Raw genomic sequence first — 20,524 nt, 5'->3', positions numbered from 1 at the left:
GGCCATCTTTATGTAGAGCAACAATAATTTTTTTTAGATCCTCAGAGAGTTCTTTGCCATGAGGTGCCATATTGAAGTTCCAGTGACCAGTATAAGAGAGTGTGAGAGCGATAACACCAAATTTAACACACCTGTTCCCCATTCACACTTGAGACACCAGGGAGGGAAAATGGCTAATTGGACACAATTTGGACAGTTTCACTTAGGGGTGTACTCACTTTTGTTGCCAGCGGTTTAGACATTCATGTCTGTCTGTTGTGTTATTTTGAGGGAACAGGAAATTTACACTGTTATACAAGCTGTACACTCACTACTATTGTAGCAAAGTGTCATTTTTTCAGTGTTGTCACATGAAAAGATATAATCAAAATGTAAAAAAATCTGAGGGGTGTACTCACTTTCGTGAGATACTGTACATATTTCAACTAAAAACATTTAGGGAATTTGGAGGCTTTAACAAACGCTTTTTAGCTAATTATCTACATTTGTGCTGTTGCTACTTGTAAACATACAATTAAATGACTGAGATGGCCCCTGTGGCAAATAGCATATTTGCATTTGCATAACTCTACAGTAGCTCTGATTGGCTGTGGTCACAGGTCATTGTAGGTTCAAGACTGACACATTTATATTGATGCAAAGTTACATTTGATATTAACATGGTTTGTTGCCTACTAACAGGGTGAACTCACTGAAGTTTAATCTGTGGTTCAGCGCAGGCTGGTATTTCTTTCAGGGCGGCAGACCTGGATAAGGGAACATTGGTCATAACTCCAGCCTTGCAGTAAGTCACCTCAGAGAGAGCAAAAGAGAGAGATTCAAGCTGTTCCCTGTAATTGAAAAAGCACACAGGAAAAAAAGGGTTCATGTACACAGAGCATGGGTTTTGGAAGTTATGACTAGCGAGGTTCTTTATAGCCAGGTAGTTGACGACCAGAGAACCCAGCGTGACTCACCACTAGACTGCACTACTAATAGGTCAGGAGCCGTTCTGTTCCTCATGGTCAGTTCGCCATGTGAGGAAAACCCATGCAACATTAGCAAGGGCAGTTGATTCTAGGCCTTTCTGTAAGCTTAGAAAGGCTGACGTTATAGCCAGACAACCCTGCCCCCATACACTCGAAGACCCATAATTCATGACCTTTCTCATTGGCGTACCTAGTTTTTCTCCACCAGTAGGAGTAGCAAATGTGATATGTGATCCGTCCCCCACTCCGCCGGTCTCTCTCGGGACAGGGCTTCTTCCCTTACTGCAGTTACCATCGCAGTGTGCTGCTTCATTTACACCTGAAATATTCATGTTCTTAATATAACCCCTTGGGGGGCTCCGGTGTCACACCAGAGAATAGGGGAGGTGTGTGTGTGTGTGTGTGTGCGCGCGCGCGCGCACACAGGACCCACTGCTGTTACAACAGAGGACATGACAGATGAGCTGTCTTTTCGTCTGTCTACTCCCCCTACTCTCCGGCCATGCAGATTTGTGGGATCTGTTCATTGGCTGATGAGGTACTAGCCTTGCCTCATTAAACGTTTTTTAGCAGTAGTTAGGTACTGTTCATTGTCAGTCCCACTAGTTCTATTTAAGGTTCAATAAATACCTCAGCTGTCCACAATTCTGAAGTACTGTGCTTTAGAGATGTGTGTATTCCTGTTTTACTTTATCTGACCTGGGGTTTGCTTTAGGGTTAGAATTAGCCTTAGGATTAAGTTCAAACCTTAAGGATTAGGTTTAGAAGTTAGGGTTAGGTTCAGATTAGGCATAATAGTTGAGGGTTTTAGGTAAGGGTTGGGTTAAAGTTAGAGTTAAGGTTAGAGGTACAAACATCACTTTGATAGTAAAACGTGTATATATATATATGTGTGTGTGTGTGTGTGTGTGTGTACAGAACATTTACAAAAGGATAGTAAAAGAAGGAAAATAACTTCTAGCTTTTTAGGGGTTAAGTTAAAGATTACAATTGAGGTTAGGGTAAGATTAAGGGTTAGGAGTAAGGTATTTGAGGTTATTGTTACAGTTGGATTGAGTGTGAGAAGAAATAGGGTTTTGAATTGGAATACCCTTTTAAGTCCCTTCCAGAACCGACTGTGTGTGTTTTATGTGTAGGCAGGTCTCACAACTGTCATTACATTGACCAGGAGATTGGGTGGCTGACAGACTGTGCAACGCAAACATGAAAGGGGAGGGCTTTGACTACCTGGTCCCCATGGGGTAGAGGTGTTATGTGGCTTGTCTGTGTGAATGACTGCTTCTGTGTTGTTGTAGATCCTGCATGGTAAAAGGGTCCACTGCTTTACTGATGCACCAGTCCTTGGTTCAGTATGTATGTGTATTTGATCATTTCTCATTTAAATACACTTTCTGTTAGGGTATTTACAAATAATGTGGCCTGAATCTAGCCTGGGAATGATTTGGTTTAAGGATCATATTACTTTCTGACCTTTGTCATTATAATATTGCTGGCAAATATCATGGATTACAAATAGTAGAAAGTAAAGTAAACACTTCAGTACCCGGGCTAGCACAGATGTACTGCATCTATTGTATGTATTTATCATATCTGTGATCTTCCTCCGAAAATTTAATATGTAATACAGGATGTTTACCATGCCCGGAGATTACATTTTGCTTTTGAAGCACTCAGAGAGTCCATGCAAAGAGTTGTAGAAGTGATGTTATTAAATTCAATTAATATTACTTATAATAAAAAATATTATTATTACGTATACAGTATATAACAGAATCTAATAATCATATAGGCCTCATCTATATAAAAAAGTGAATCTGTAGGACATATAAAGTATAACCTCTACAATAAAGCATGTTGTAAAATGCCTACGGAAGGTTTACAACCCTATTTCACTTGTTGGCATGTCAGTGCCTCAAGAGTTAATGCATTTCAATCAGAATGTCTTCCCACTTTTCCCCACCGTATTATTATGAAATAAACAATACAAATATCATAATTTGGTGAGTCTCCATTTTCCCTGTAATGTTCAATAAGCTCAGGTGTAACCAATTACGTTTAAAGTCAAACACCAATTAAATTGGCCAACATCTGTGTTACGTTGTAGTGATTCACATGAATTCAGCAGCTTCTGTAGGTTCCCTCTGTTGTGTAGTCAATTGCTAATTTTTTTTTTTTTTCCAAAAGAACTAAGGGACAAAGTTGTGGGAATAAACATGACGGGATTGGTATGAAATAATTTCCAAGGCCTTGTGTATCCATTGGAGTATTAACAAGTGGAATGTGTAATGGCATTACCTCCATACTGGATAACAGAGCAAGTAGTAGCTGGATCACAGAAGCTACAAATCAGTTAATGTCAATGTTGACTGTGTGTAACGGATATGAAATTACTTGTCAATTACTGGTCAGCGGTGACGGTGTTTCAATACATTTCGTCACTCTCTCTGAGACCTTGAAATAGATGTTTCCCACAAGGTCAGCTGCTTCATTGAAGCAATAGTAACAGTGCATTTTGGGGGACTATTATTGTTGTGCTCAGACGATCACTGGTTCAAGCCCTGCACGTCGTGGTCAGAGAGCGGAGGAATTGGGCTAGAACCTTTTAGACATGCTACAAACCTTTTTTGACCACTACTGATCAAAGTGTGCAGGTGACATTAAAATCCCAAACACTAAATAAATGGCCTGTATAGGGTTTAGGGAGGTAAGAAGCCGTTACTCAAGAAAATGTATCTTGAATCTGTAGAAATGTTTGGAATTCAAGTGAAAAAAGTAAACCTTTTGTCCAACATGAAACGCGATACATTCAGTATACAACCAATGTAGCACATAACCAATAAAGCATAATCCCAGGTAGTGGCAACATCATGTTGTGGGGATGTTTCTCATCGTCAGGAACCAGGGGACTTGTCAGGATAGGAAGGAAATCTCAACTTTTAATTTCAGCTGTGAATATAAAGGTGATTCCGCCAAGTATTAAATTAGGGGGTGGAGACTTATCCAATTATGATATTTCAGTTTTGTATTTTAATATATAATTATAATTCACAATGAAACATAATCCCCTTAACAGTGTGGAGTATGGTGAATAAGGTGAAGAGTAATTCTAATTCAAATGCATTAAACCTTTAGGCACTGACATGACAAACTGTCCTCCTCACCAAATATGGTTAAACAATTTCATTGAATCCTAATGGCCAACCCTTTTCCCTAATTAGGGGATTTACCAGGTCAGCCTGGGGATGCCATTACTAACTAGGGACAGGCTGAAGCAACATGGAAGTTTTTCTCCAGCTGAGCCTTATTTAAACTTCCACTCGCCTTTTTCAAACCTCTAACATCCCAGTTACATCATGGAGCTGTTGCATAGCAACGGAACAAAAGCACAGCCATAGATGTGTATGTCTATCTATGGCTCAGTGAGAAAGCAAACTGTTTTTTTTTTTTGTTTCCTTCTCCTAACCTCTCTACTGTAGCAGCAGTTTGCTGACAGAGAGCTGGACTGCTCTGGCTGCGACTATTTTTGCAAATAATAAACTGCTTGATTGGCGGCAAAGAATGACACCGAATTAATACAGCAATGTTGAATAACTGAATAAGCTTGGAGAGCCTTCTTTGTCTTTGAGATATACGTCATTTGTTTTCATTTTTTTCCACAGTTGACATTATGACAAAAAAGATGTAATCTCCGCAGAATGTCATAAATAAACACAAAAAAACAACTTTAAAGTTCATGGTCTTTTTTATTTGAAAAAAAAATAATTAAGACTATCATGTACAACTTGGAATGAATGTAAACTGAACTCAGATGAACAGTTGAGAAGACTATTGTGCTGAAACGGTTTCCTACAGTATGAATACTGCAGATGTCCAATACACAACAACCTCTCCACACTCCTGTCTGAGTGAAGAAAACAGAAGAAAGAAAAACACGAAGGCCAGTGAATCTCACTTTATGCCAAAAAGAGGGTCACTCCATCTCAGCAAAAAACAAAATTCCACCGTAAGACTTTATATCCCTTCCTCTTCAGGGCATGGATGCACAAATACTTAAGTTGGCCATCCAAATAACATTAAAAAAAAAAAAAAAAAAAAAAAAACATGCCAAACATTCTGAAAATGTAAATATTTTTTTACAATATTTTTTTGTTGTATATCTCTTTATCTAGCATACAAGTAAGTTCCATTTCACTTTCAGCTTGAATAAGAACCATATTTCCTTTCATATCATTACGGTTCCTCTCCAAATACAAAAAAAACTGTACCAAATCAACAATACCAACGACACCCCTGTGGAATCAGCACGCTCGGATTGGCTGGAGGGAGTACTCCAGTCACAAGCTGCATGCATGAAGAACAGAAAACAGAGAAGAAGAGAGAGAGATGGCCAGCCCAAACATCACCACTAGCAGATGGATCAAACTTGGAAGGGGTTCCATGTTTCAGGGGTTCCAAACGCCTCGCTTCAGTTTGAAGGTAGTTAATACAGGGTAGTTATATTTCTCTTTAAAGTACTGATGCTAAACTCATCTTTTTGGGACAGGGTCACTAACCATATCATGCAGATATATTTTTATTTATTTTTCTCTGTGTGGACAGAAGGATATTTTATTTAAACATTCAATTATTTTCTATACAGAAACAGTATGAATAAATGAACATTTTTTTCCAAGAGGTAAGTAAAACATTTTAGATTTTTTTTTAATTCTTCTAAGAGGGGACAGGGTAGGTCGAACGAGCTTCACTTTGCAGTCATCATCTGTACAAACTCTGTTGAAGGGAAGAGACAGAGAGAGACAGAGAGACAGAGAGAGACAAAGATTAGGAACATTATATAGCTCATTGGCCAAGTGATAGGCAGGACATCACCTGTTAAATAGCTTATTTTATCAAGTAGTTCAGGAACAGAATTTACATCTTTCTAATTATTGTCCTGTTTCCAAAATGGCTTCTATGTTCATTTAATTACACGTTTTACTAAAAAGTAACTGCAATGTGAATAGAACCCAATGATGCCCATCCAAAATCAAGAAAAGGCTTTCGAACACATATGCAGCACATGTTATTTATGGCACAATGTGGGAGGGATAAGCATAATCTACCACATAACCCAAACTGATTTAGTGAAGGTGCTGGAGGTTTAGTGGACAAAACGGAAGAAAACAAAACTACGTGTGGTGCTTTCCAGCCAAGACATATGGAATGTTTATTGTGTTAATAGCTCCTAGAAAAACAAGCAATGTCTCACAATACATAGTGGGCACAGGAGTGACATTGGAGGGTGACAGAGCGAGTCGGGAGAGAGAGAGCGAGTCGGGAGAGAGAGAGCGAGTCGGGAGAGAGAGAGCGAGTCGGGAGAGAGAGAGCGAGTCGGGAGAGAGAGAGCGAGTCGGGAGAGAGAGAGCGAGTCGGGAGAGAGCGAGTCGGGAGAGAGCGAGTCGGGAGAGAGCGAGTCGAGAGAGAGCGATGTCGAGAGAGAGCGATGTCGAGAGAGAGCGATGTCGAGAGAGAGCGATGTCGAGAGAGAGCGATGTCGAGAGAGAGCGAGTGAGTCGGGAGAGAGAGAAAGTGAGTCGGGAGAGAGAGAAAGTGAGTCGGGAGAGAGAGAAAGTGAGTCGGGAGAGAGAGAAAGTGAGTGTGTCCGGAGAGAGCAAAATTCTGCCTTCAAGCATAATGACGATGATTCATTGGGATGGCCTCCGCATGTCTCCATCTTAGAAAGGTTCCATCTAATATCCACCGTTACATATGTCTTCTCCAGGGCTGCTGGAGGGCTCTACACATGTGTAGTACACAGCTGGTTAAGCCTGCTATGCACTGCTGGAACGTCTGGAAAGACTGCACCCATGGAACCCTGAATGCTAATTGTCTGATAGCTGTGATATGTGAGACTGTATACCGTGGGTATGATAAAATAAATAAATAAAGGTACGTTGGTAACTAGTCTATAAAAGCAATATGGCGTCTTGGGTGTTTGTGCATACGTTTCACTGCTAACCAATGTGCCCAGGTATCCTGCTTGCATATCGCATAAGAGCATGCGGTTGATGAAACGTACAGGGCTGGGTGTCCTGTATTCTTACCTTCATAGTTGACCTGCCCATCTCCGTCAATGTCCGCTTCTCTGATCATCTCGTCCACCTCCTCGTCTGTTAACTTCTCCCCCAGGTTTGTCATGACGTGACGGAGCTCTGCGGCGCTGATGTAGCCGTTGCCGTCCTGGATACACAAGGACACGAGAAATCCCATTGTGTCAGTGTTGACGGAAAAGCCATTTCCACTGGGCCAACCCGAACACTCATTCCCAATGAGCAGACCGGATATAACTTTGACACAAATCCCCATAGGGTTATGATGAGTGGAGGGGTGAATTCCCATTGGACAATATTGAGTGGAGGGATGAATTCCCATTGGACAGTGAACAGACAGTAAAGTCCCCATTCGATGGTTAATGATATATAATGTATATATAGAATCACCATAAGAAGTTTTGATGACAATCTCAAGACAGTCAACTACTTACTTGTTTATTACAAAGCAGATTCTCCTGTTACTAACAAAGTTGTCCTCTGAGGATAAGGTCCTATACTCCCAAGAGTGTGTTTCACAGGAAACATGCAATATTTTACCTTGTCAAATACCCTGAAGGCTTCACGGATCTCCTCCTCACTGTCTGTGTCCTTCATTTTTCTGGCCATCATGGTTAGGAACTCTGGGAAGTCAATTGTGCCATTGCCTATATTGGAGAAATGCCTTGTTTAGTTCATTGCCTGATAAAAGCAAACAAACTTTACAGAAAATAAACTCAGAAAAAACAAAGAGTCTTTTGTTTGTTGACAAGCATTTCCTCATCATGGGACTATAAAGTAAAACTCTGAAAAGTCTGTGTTTGAAAACTTGCGTGACAGCCTTGTTTATACACACAACATACTCCACTTCCTGTCACAAACAGCGTTACCAGCTGACGATCCCAGTAGGAGAGAGTGTCTCCACGGTAGACCTCGTGGTCCCTTGCCTGGGAGAACATTGTACTGGATGTATGGCGTTTGACTAGGGCAATGGAGAACCGAGAGAGAGGGAATCCATTCCGAACGCCGACATCTGCTGGACTGGGCTGGAGCCTGAGCCAGGCTCCATAAATCGCCTCTCATCCCCGTCAGATGGCCTCTCTCCCTGGGTCGGAGAACCTCCTCCCGGCCCTCACACTACCCTCCAAACTGACCTCACAGGGAGCATTAGCCTCATTTGTGGTGGGTGGATACACTGAGAGCGGCGGTGGGGTCTCCCCACACTGGGGGACCGGGGTTGGGGGGGTTCTTCTCCCGTGGAAGGACACAGCCGGTGTCAGCGGAGGGATCTGGGATCAGATCAATAACACGCTGCCTGTTAGGCTGGGATTACCCAGGGATTACAACGGAGCTCCACAGGCTCTACTACTGTAACCAGGCCGGGAGGGGGTTCTTCATCAAGGAGCCAGGCAGGCGTGCCGCATGGACAGGATTGAGACCATACAAATTAAAACGCTGTGATCTGTGGCCTGCTGGGACTGTGGGGAGGTCAGACAGAGGGGTCGGAAAACCCACTGGGGTAACCCTTCATAGATTGTGTGACTGTGGGTGTGTGTTGATTTTGGGATTAAGCAGAGCAGTACCAACAGCAGAGTGGAGAGCCTAATGTGATGGGGCAGATGGTGACCTAATGGCCGTAGGATAGAGATCTAACAACGTGTTAACACACAGACGCACACAGGCCCAAGCACGCACGCACGTACACACACACCGTTGGCTGGGTCTGCAGTTCAGGACAGCAGACATCAAAGGACCTCATGCCACCGGGTAGCCCTTATCAGAGAGAGCCTACGTGTGTGTGTGTGTGTGCACCAACACTAGGCAGTCTGAAAACACAGCACTGGAAGAACAGTGAGGAGGAAGAGGAGGAGGCTGACTGACTCCAGGGCCTGGCGTATGAGAGGGAGACATGGAGTGGGCGGGAGGGACGGAACCAGGGAGAAGAGGAAGCGAGAGAGAACGAGTGGGGGATGGTACAATTATATATTGTATGTATGTGTGTAAGAGCTACTGCTGACGTAAACTATGAGACAGACTAACCCTACACCCCCACAGGACTGTTCCACCTTAGGCTAGTATTTCCCCACAGCATCATCCAGGGCTGTGAAACGTTCCACTGAAACCAACCAATACAAACTGGAGCCCAGCGGGGTGAGGGAGGGATCAAACTTGTACAACCAATCAAAGGCCTGGCGACACAAACCTTCCCCTCCGAGCCTCGTCAACATGCCTCTTCGCCTCTCCTCCCGCAGGGGTCGCCGTGGCAACTCTCTGGGGTAAAGCTACCTCTGTCAGCCACTCTGCTTGTTAAGGAACTAATCTGCGGCCCTGCTGTACACATTACTATGAGTGTTACTGGATGTCCTGGAGAGGGAGCGAAGAGAGATATCCTGAATATATAGAGAGAAAGGCAGAGCAGCAGAGTGATTATGTAAGCCCTTTTATTTTCCATTACTAGCTTCATCGTTGTCTGACCCAGATTGCTTCAGCCAGAGAAAGACCGCTGTGCAGAACAGAATAGAGAAATAGCTTGATCTCAGCTGTGGTAAGATCGGTCAATACGGCTGCAATCAATACTGCCCCCATTTACCAAAACCCTCCTAACAGGTCACCACCATCCACATGAGGCCCAGTCTGATGGCCTAAACGACTGGAAGGTTTCCTTTCCCACCGTGACTGCTGTCACTCGGAACCCGCTCAGTGAATCCAGCACACCCTATGGGGACAGGTTGGTTGTGGTGGTTAGGGTTTCCATTTGGGCCAACGGAAGCACGACGTGTCGCTCCCCATAGTGTCAGCTTCTCAACACGACCTAGGTCTGTGACAGGCCTGACACAAGCCGCCACTGCCCACAGTCAGCGAAGTCACAAGGCATCAAACATGAGGGACAGTTTGACAGGAAGAGAGTGACTGAAAAGCCGGCAGCACGCCCGCCTCTGAAGAAAAAAAAATACTTTTTTTTTTTTTTTAAATCGATGGGCTAGGTTCTAGGGGGGCCAGAACCGGGCCAAACGATTCAACAGCGTTCCAATTAGCCCTGTTTAGGACGTGCAGCTCCCAATCATGTTCCTACTTCCACCAATGAGGCGTGCCTCCCACAGCCGACAGCGACTGTCCCTACTAAACATGGTTCTGCTCACCGTCGGCGTCCACCTCGTTGATCATGTCCTGCAGCTCAGCCTCCGTGGGGTTCTGTCCGAGCGACCTCATCACGGTGCCCAGCTCTTTGGTTGTGATGGTGCCATCGCCGTCCTTGTCGAATAAAGAGAATGCCTCCTTGAACTCTACGAGGAGGACAAGGAGAAACGGGGTTGAATTAGGCCTCGGTCAGAGTGCACCGGTCGCAGGCTCAGTCCGGCCTCCTCGGCGATGTCGTGGCGGAGCGATGGATAACACTTTCCATTCGGCGATCCTTAAGGAAGGTAGTAAAGGCTTTATAGACGGTTAGTTACAAGCGAATGATACATAGCTCAAGAGAGACCTACAGCGGAAGTGTTTGAAATACTTTTATAAAAGCGGTGGTCTTTGATCAATCAACCTGCCGTGTGCTAAACAGAGCTGAGCATTGTAACAGTGAAGGGCAGTAAGAGCCCACCCCAGAAAATGTTTGAAGTGTACCGCTGAAGACAAGCCAGCATTAACCTGGCACCCAGTAGCATTGGCTAATTAGCCACTGAGGAGTTTCACTGTGTAAATCTGGAGCACAGGGTGTAGTCATCACCGGCCCACATCACACTCTATCTAATGACAAGATGCTACATCATTCCACCCTCAGACAAGCCTCAACAACACGGCTGAACAGTCTAACGTGGGAAACCCAAGCTCCTTTATAATGTCCTTGTGACATGAAATATCCTGTACAGTGTATGTATGTGTGCACGCATGTATGTATGTATGCATATATGTACACACGGTACCAGTCAAAGGTTTGGATACACCTACTCTTTCAAGGGTATTTCTTTTTTTTTTTTCAATTTTCCACACTGTAGAATAATAGTAAAGACATATAAGCTATGACATTACATATACTGAATCATGTTGTAACCAAAAAAAGTGTTAAACAGATACATTTTATATAGCAGATTCATGAAGTATCCACCATTTGTCTTGATGACAGCTAGGCACACTCTTGGCATTCTCTTAACCAGCATAATGGGGTAGTCACCTGGAATGCATTTGAACTAACAGGCATGTCTTGTTAAAAGTAAACCTTTTGAATTTCTTTCCTTCTTAACATGTTAGGGTGGGTATACAGAGGACCCTTGTTATGTCTGTACTGTAGTAGTCCTTATTATGACAAGAACAGCTCAAATAAGCAAAGAGAAACAACATCCCATCATTACTTTAAGACATGAAGGTCAGTCAATACAGACAAGGTCAAGAACTTGGAACGTCTCTTCAAAAGCAGTCGCAAAAACCATCAAGCGTTGTTGATGAAACTGCCTCTCATGAGGGCAGCCACAGGAAAGGAAGACTCAGAGTTACCTCTGCTTCAGAGAATAAGTTCATAAGAGTTACCAGCCTCAGAAATCAGCAATTAACTGCACCTCAGATTGCAGCCCAAATAAATGCTTCACAGTGTACAAGTAACAGACAACCCAACATCAACTGTTCAGAGGAGACTGTGTGAAACAGGCATTCAAGGTCAAATTTCTTGAAAGAAACTACAACTGAAGTACAACAATAAGAAGCAGAGATGGTTTAGGATGAGTTGGACAGCAGAGTGAAGAAAAAGCAGCCAACAAATGCTCAGCATGTCAGAACTTCTTCAATACTGTTGGAAATCCATTCCAGGTGACTTCCACATGAAGCTGGTTGAGAGAAAGCAAAGAGTGTGCAAAGCTGTCACCCAGCCAAAGGGTGGGTACTTTGAAGTGTGAACCATATGTGCTATTTTGTAGTTTTGATCTCTTGAATGTGGAAGATAGTAAAAATACAGAAATACCCTTGAATAAGTAGGTGTGTCCAAACTTTTGACTGGTACTGTAAGTTTATACTGTATGGTATATGCTGTCCACTTCAATGACGAGTGAAACATGTTCAAAGCATGCTAGAGAGGGCGATTACTCAGTCATTCATACCTGCAATCTGTTCCTCTGTTAGCTGATCGGCCTGAAGGCGGAAAAAAGGGGAGACAGAAAAACAAACAGCAGTTAGTTACTCAATCGCTAAATCCCAAATAGCATACCACTTACTCATGCTCCCCTGGCAGTCGCCTGACTACATGATGTCCCATAACCGAACAGTGAGGACATTGTTTAGTGCGGAGCTCTTAACAGACCAGGACCCTCCACAGGCTAGGGCCCCCTGGAAACCATTGGGAATGACCCCACCCCTGGTTCAGAGACTAACAAAACAGGACACTAACATGTTTGGGAAACATTATCTTTCCATGGCCCAAGGTAATGTCGTAGACCAGCATCATCGTTTTCAAAACAAGTTCTCCCAACTGAACTATACCCACCTTAAACATGCTGCTCCTGAAAAGAGCCCTGACCTGTTGTAAGCTAACAGAGCTGAACGGGTGTGTTCAGTTTGGTCTGGTTGTCCTGACTCCCTCCTAGTCTCAGCATGTTCCCTGTTAGCTCTCGTTAATGGCTCTGGTGAGTCAGAGAAGTGTGTGTGTGTGTGTGTGTGTGTGTGTGTGTGTGTGTGTGTGTGTGCGTGCGGACGCGTGCGCCTGTATAAATGGCAAATCCCACAGGTGTCCTCTCAGATTGGGAAAACATGCTTATGATTACGGCAACAAAGCACTGATGCAAAGCTGTCGTTTGATGCTGGTGTTTCCGTCTACGCCAATAGCTTTCCACCATTAGGTTTCTAGTGAATTTGTCACACATTATGGCATCCGCTTCAGTTCCGTCCCAAAGGACAAATGTCCTATGAGAAGGTATGTGTGGGCATTATTCAAAAGCTCAGTATCCATACCAAACACAATATACCATGGCGATGACTCCAGGTGTGTCAACAATAGGAATGGTCACACAACACCAAAGGACACTCCTTGTTCTGTAGGGCTATGGTATGAGGGGTGAAGTTTCCTATACTAGCGATAAGGACTCTTCGTTCGGTTAGATCGAACTCCGTGCCTTGGACACAGCCAGGAGATTAAAGCTGAAAGGCCCAGACCTCAAATTACATTCCTTTGTTGGGCGGATGTGCTTTAACTTAGGCCGATAACAAACAAAAAAATACTCTGTACAAGGCCCTGAGGCTATATGAGTGGCCAAGGTCGATATGTCAACACAGTGCAACGGAGAACTTCACCAGACTAAATTACATTAGCCAAAGTGATTCAATTAGCAGAAAACAAAAGTGTTTGCTTTTGCTTCCTCTCCTCCCTCCTCCTCCTCACCTACCCCGTTCTCTCCATCCTGGAGATTACTGTAATGTCTCAAACAAACTATTGTATTCCAAAGGGTGGAGGTTAGAAAATGAACAGAATTCAGCCATAGCAACTCTTATGCCCCTAACTAATAGTATTCTCACCCCTCACTTATGTCATCTTTCAGTCATATCTCTCTCTCTCTCTCTCTCTCTCTCTCTCTCTGATAATCCCTCCCTCCATCTGTAAAGGGTGTTGGATGGGTCAAGTGGCAGAGGTACTGTTGCCGTTTCCTTTACGGTTGGGCCTCACAGTGCTGCAGCACCGCCAGGCCTTCTCGGGCCCTTTCCTTGGCCTGGCTGGTCTGCTTGGAACCACGCCCAACATCGCTACTACAGTCCTTCCCCCTCGTAGTCTCCCTCTCTGACTTAATCTGCCCCTCTCTTTGTTTTGGCTGGCAGGGAAGCAATGGGGGCTGGGCGAATGTAACAGCCTGCTTGTAGGCAGAAAAGTACTGCTGAATTTACACAACACAGAAGCACTCAAAACCGCCACACAGAGACATGTCCGTGCAGAGGAAACTCCCTCCGATTCACCCTAACCCATGTTGTGAAAACATGCATGCCTGCTTTGGGGGAGGGTGTATAATCCTGGCAGGACAGGGACAACCTAACACACTGTCCAACCACAGAACTGTACAAGAGACTGGACTTGTTAGTTCACTAGGCCAACCCAGTCCCCCTCAATTGCACTATGTTACCAGTCAAACGTCCCAAGGTAGCCTACAGTACAAGCTAGTTCAGGCTAGTCAGGCAGTACAACCTCTTCTCCAAACATAATTCACAAGTCAGGCCGGTATTCTGGCTATAGACTGCAGCTGTATAGTTGAGAATAGCCAGGCTTCCTGGTGATTCTGAGGAAGAGACCGTATGTTATGAGGGTACTGGGCGTTGAACTAACAAGGCCAGCAGAGTAGGTAGCATCTGCAACGCACCATATAAGGACTTTGCAAACCAACAGCCTCTTTCACAGAACCTGATTCCCCTAAAGCGTATATGACTCATTACAAAGGAAACCCTTACTCCCCAGGGGAATAACCTACTATATAGACTCACACAAATACTACACATATATATAAATACATATACACACACACACACACACACACACTTTTGTACTCAGGCTTTTGAGCTCATGTGTGCTGAATAATTTTTCTCTTTCATTCTGGACAAAAGATGGCTAGGGGTTGGGGGTGGGCATAACCGTCAACAACACTGTTAGCCAGTCACTACTGGACTGTCTCTTGTGGGCTCAGGACAGGCAACCCTCCTATAGACCTGAGTGGTGGCCCACACCTGGGCTGCATTCATTGGGCCACATCGCAGTAAAACATTTTGCAACAGAAAATGAAAATGTGCATTTCTTGTTGGAAGTGTCCAATTAAAAACTCCCCATTTACAGTCATTTTTCAGTCCATTTGGCACCTAATGAACACAACCCTGATAGCAGTTTACAGGCTGATAGCCTAGACCAGGTTGGGGCCAGCTGCCAAGCAAATAAATTATTCACTGCTCTGGATCCGATGTCCTCAAAGTTACTAAACATGCACCGGCAAACAAGGCCGGAACAAAAACAGGATAGTTCTGCTTACGCACAAACTACTTGTGCTTCGGTCTACAGATGCTCTATTACCACTATAGCAGTTGGGGAGTTTGATAGGCCTAACTAAGGTTTAATCACAGGTGAAAGCATTCAAAAGGGTGACATGCAATTTTAATGCAATTATAATACTGCACTACACTAGATGCAGTGGTTCAATACCATACATGGGATATTTGATTGCACTAAGGACAATTAAGTGTATTGACTCTCTTAGAGCTAAGTGTGCCATAGGGCTGATAATCATATATATGTGTGTGTGTGTGTGTATATATATATACATACACACACACACACACACACACACACACACTGATCGATTTAACAGGTATTTTTCTTGGAATTTAATAAACATTAACAGTAAAAATTACCATTTGGAAATAGAGGGAATAGTGTGATGGATACCGTCAATAAAATTATGTATTTGTAGGAATATGTTACATATCTTTTTTGTAAATTATACCCCAGACTGAACATCTTTTCATGTTCTTGTCTAGGCTGTGTAGTAGGCTTTCTATGTGCCAGAGAGCTTTGACGACTCCATGAAACGACTAGCATCATAGCATTTGCATACCATTGAAAATTTGCAAAAGACAACCAAATCAGTCGGCATTACATTGAGGTAGACGTAGACCGAAGAAGGGAAACATTGGAACTATTGTAGCCTTCTGTAGAATGCAAAAGGGACAAATATAAATTGTTACAATTTGTTAGATTCCCCATATATGACAGGTAGAGGCGATTTCAGTTGCGAATCACAAGCAACACATTGTTACAATTCGCATCCCGGTTGGTCCATCAAGACAGCCAGGACGATGATGCAACGTGGAGAATTGCAGCCAATATCCAGCCATGTAATAGGTTAATTTGCCAAAAAGTGGGTGATTATTTCCTCTATTTATACAAGTGTATTAATGTTATGCGATCACAAATAAATAAAACGTAATATGAATAACTGAGACATATCTGACATCTGTCAAAAATATAATCAGCAGCATTGTTTCTTTATGTCACTCATTATAAGGGTAACACTACCCCGTTTTTACCAATGCGCTTTCCTATTCCATCCTACACACTACTAGTCTCTGGAATTTAATCACTTCAGAATTATGCTATAATCATCTAGCATAGCTTGCTAGTTATCCCAATGCTATTAATCTGATCTAAGAATTAATTCAATCTGCACCGCAGCCTCGAGCCAGCAACATGCCCCCATATAGCCATAGAGCCAACTATACGCCGTAAGAATTGCGCAGTTATCGCGGAGTCCCGCTCCATTTTGTGTTGCATCGCGCTGAAAATGTTCCTCCAAATCGAATCAGATTAACCTATTTAGACTAAATATTACAAATCCTCTGTATTCATGTAATGTGTGCAAAAAACAACATTTTTGATGGCACTAATTTAAATCCAGTTTAAAGAAAATGCCGTCGATATATTCATTAATAATTTCCCAATTTCTTTAACGTTATCGATAACATTTCTTATTTGCAATCATGGCATTACATGCATTGACCAATTAACTAAAAATGAAAATACATACCATGTTTGATGGATCTGAGCTGATTATCTACGAACCAGACTACGAGTGAGCTCGTTCCTTAGATGGAGTTTCCACAAGAGGGATGGAGGTGTGTATAGCCGGCGTGTTAGTAATGGGGACTATGTATCCCTCCGCAACAGTGGCTGAGCCTGTTCACTCACTTCCTTATTTCTCCAACTGCAGATACTGGCTAAGCCCCTCCCTGCAACAGGGCGGAGACACACCAATCACAGGACAGACAGCGCTGCGTCTACTGTAGCCCACCGTAGAGCAGAGGCCTACTATGAACTTTGCAGACCGCAGGCATACCCCAGTTCAATTATGATTTGCGCCATTCTACCTGAATTGCAGCAACAGCCGATACTATAAAAGTCAACAGGATAACTGTCATATGGTCATGTTGTCAGTTTTTTTTAAGGGCATATCAAATATAAGGCCCATTTCATCCAGGTCTAAAGGATCATTTAACTATAAAGTTTTCCTTTAATAATTTATACCTGGGACTCCATAGGTTAACCCAGGCATGATAAGTGATAGGTAAACCTCCCTTTTATGTCATTGGTGCAAGCTCATCATTTATAACAGTTCATAAAGAACACGTGTTTAACAGCAAATTGTAGTATTATTATATTAACAACATATTTAAGTAATTTAGCAGGCTCTTACCCAAAGCAAATTACAGTAGTGAGTGCATACATTTCCATACATTTTCGTTATGGCATTATGTCGTAATGTATGTTTATCTATGATATTTCTACCAGTCTTACAATCAAACTAAACTTAGATATACGTTCTAAAAAGACAGAACATGGACTATTTTCCTGCAGCGGAAGGATACATATGTTGTATAAAGACGTTACCTGGTTGACGCTGGAGAATTTGCAATGCAGCTATGTGACGATTCGTCTGATTGGCTAGAGCAGACCCGCAATATTATACACTATGTATTGGCCGCAATTATTGGCTAGGTCGGAGCTGCATTGCACCAGGCAGTATCGCTTGATGGAAAACCCATAAATATAACAACGTTTAAACAAACGCGATGTAAGGCCGTTGCTTCTCCAAACGGCTTGTTTCAATCTTCCCGTTTTTGTTCTTGACAGATATGTTGTTGTTGTTTACTTTAAGCTCTGGAAATGATTGTGTTTTGAGACAAGAAGAGACAACCGGGCTGACCAGTGCTGCTGAGATTCGATGCTGGGAGGTGCAAGTCTTTCCATTGGACGATAAGCAACCTACTAGAAAGTATTTCTAAATGAACGCGAAATTTAAGAAGAGAGCATGATTCGTTGCGGTAGTATAAATACATGTTATGTGTCACAACCTGCGACATCACTGTCTATCTATGTTTTGCCTCCATAACAGTCAGTATCATATAATGTTTCCTTTGGTGTAAATTCAACATAGGCTAGGCCAGAATGTTGTGGCTTAATATCAAATATTTTTTAGTAAATGTAGGTTAATCACCAGTCTACAATTCTGGAGATGTGTTCAGTTGGAAAAAAAAAAAGTTTTATTATCAGTCCCCCAGTCTGATTCTCGATTTCAGTCTATTTTGTCAGTGCGCTTTTTCATATACAAACAAGGCATTTCAGCGCCCCCTTGTGATGGATGATGAGGATTACCTCTCCCTCTGGCCAACAAATCCAATTCCAAAACTAATCAATTTGTGTATGTCAGAACATTAATTAAAGTATTTTAATAATTTATTAAGTCTTAATGAAGTATCTCCCAGCAATGAAGCTCGTTTGTCAAGCAAATGGCAACGACAGTCTATGACTGAAAATACTTCCTCAGATTTGCCAGAGTTTTGCCTCCTCAGTTGACGACAGCTCAAAGAAAGATCAACCTCCAAATCTACCATTGACTCAATCCTGCAGACGTAGAAAGTGTGAGAGAGGGTGTGCTGAATATAGAGCAATACCCCACACGGTTTCAATCCAACATCTATTCCCACACTCTCAGGCAGAGGGATACTGCATTTTTCATGAATACAACATTTGAATGAATAGGACATGTCAAGAGCTTATCAAACGGCATATTACACAGATTTCATAACACGGTAATAAGCAGTAGTTAGAAACATGTGGCCTGTGCCCACTCAGCCAACATTACCTCAAGCCTGCAGGCGTGGTATGTGTAAGACAGATATTTGTCAGGCCAGTCCCCCCACCCCATCCAATCTCTCAGGCTCCACTACACACTTGATTTAAATGTTTTCTTTTAACTGTTTGTTGACTGTGCTGCGACATGTGCAGCCTGCAGTGGAACTGCACGACTGATTCACCAAGGGCTTGTCGGGACAGCATGCCGCATTCAAGCTCAAATGCATCGGCTATTCAAGTGATCTGCCGAGTACGAAGTCGGACGTGGCCCCTGCGTCAGGAAGAATTAGATCACGTCTCGAATGAACTGTAGCAGCTCGACTGCAAAGAAAAGCGGCTTACTTTGTGTCCTTAAGCTCACTGTACTAGAAAATGGGTGATCACAGAGGAAAACCATAGAAATTTGGGTTAGGAAATGAATAGCTGTTGAGGGGCATGGAAGGATTCCGAGGGGTGAATTTGTTTCATAGCGTCAGAAGTGTGTGTGTGCGTGTAACATATACATATGTAAAATCAATGTAGCCCTGTGTGCCCCCTTATTTATCTAAGACAATCTCATCTCTGATACACAGTAGTAAAATCTTGTGTAATTTGGCAACTTTGGAGATTGTAGAGACCCTAATCAATAGGCAATATTATAAAAACAGGAAAACCACAGTACAAAGTGAAAGAGAACTAAAATGAGGGGCTATTAAGTTGTTTCCATATGACAGCTAATTGCCTAACTATGTCCCTCTAATCAGCTCCATATTTCATTATGACCATCTGAACAAACATCAAATGTGTGTCACTGGAATATGCCTATAATTAGTGGAGGGCCTATTCTAAGGAGTCGTGAGATGGAGAGATAAATTCATTTCAGCATCAGGATATTCACTGCATCCCCCTCAAGCAATTTCTGTATTCTGTTTTTGGAATCACACATAGCTCTGTAACTAAGGGGAATACATACTAAATGGTAATGTATAGATTTGATGAAAAACGCCATATGTGTACACAGCGCAGTCCTAATGTTGTGAAGGGATGAAAGGTTTCTTCATCTCTTAGTTCAGAGAGGCATTTTGTACATCAAAATACGTCTGTCTTCTGGAACAATCATTGAGAAGATTAGAGGCCTCTAGTGGCAAAAAGCAGTTTTGGCATGAACATCACCATTGAAGGCATCCACCATTTTAATGTTGTCAAGTGGGTGGGACTTTCATGATTACTCTGTCAGCTGGGTGAAATCTTTAATTATTTGGTTGATCATTTCAGATGTCCTGGCATCAGGAAGGATGAAGTTGGAAGTCCCACCCACTTGACATCTAAATGGATTATATTTACAATGCCAATGGCCCCACATGAGAAGACAACTTCACTTGAAAAATTCAAACAGGAGAATCCTCAAAAATCCTAAAATGAGGAACGCCCACCATAAGTCTACTCAGATTCTCATGGATGTTAAATCTACTTTTGTGGTGCCATGCCTGTGCTTTTTAGGGCCCACGTAGCCACTCTACATGACTGTACTCTCTTCAAGGTGATATCACCCACAATCTGGATCACTGTCGTTCCAATGGCAATACCTCAGATACTTAACTTGACATGGTGAGTTAGTTCTAGTTCAGGGATATACATAGTGTACAGCAGAATGTTTAAGATTCAATGAAATTATTATATCAGGAACAGTTCTCTGAAAAGAGCTTTTGAACACCATTTCAGTTGTATTTTGACCTTATAGCGAGGGAAAAAAAAATGTAACCTAGTTTTTTGATTACACAGGGCCAATAATTAATGGTTAAGACTACATTCGGAAATGGCTGGGGGTGTCAGAGAGGTTTGAGAACCACAGCTCTAACCTTGATGTGAACAGCCGG

At 42.8% G+C, this 20,524-nt stretch overlaps 1 protein-coding gene across 1 annotated transcript; it reads right to left on the bottom strand.

The window, feature by feature from the left end:
• Positions 1-5,117: 5,117 nt before the first annotated feature.
• Positions 5,118-16,695, bottom strand: LOC105017693 (calmodulin-1). The gene is made up of 6 exons (XM_010882512.5): positions 16,564-16,695; positions 12,118-12,148; positions 10,177-10,320; positions 7,598-7,704; positions 7,052-7,187; positions 5,118-5,738 (listed from the first exon to the last, which is right to left on the bottom strand). Exons 1-6 carry the CDS (start codon positions 16,564-16,566, stop codon positions 5,710-5,712), a joined length of 450 nt encoding a protein of 149 aa, XP_010880814.1. The 5' UTR covers positions 16,567-16,695; the 3' UTR covers positions 5,118-5,709.
• Between the last annotated feature and the right edge of the window lie 3,829 nt (positions 16,696-20,524).

The sequence above is a fragment of the Esox lucius genome, chromosome 18 (assembly GCF_011004845.1).
Source record: "Esox lucius isolate fEsoLuc1 chromosome 18, fEsoLuc1.pri, whole genome shotgun sequence".
NCBI classification, from domain to species: Eukaryota; Metazoa; Chordata; class Actinopteri; order Esociformes; family Esocidae; genus Esox; species Esox lucius.
The sequence above is the reverse complement of the archived record's forward strand: the minus strand, read 5'-3'. Positions and strand labels throughout refer to the sequence as shown.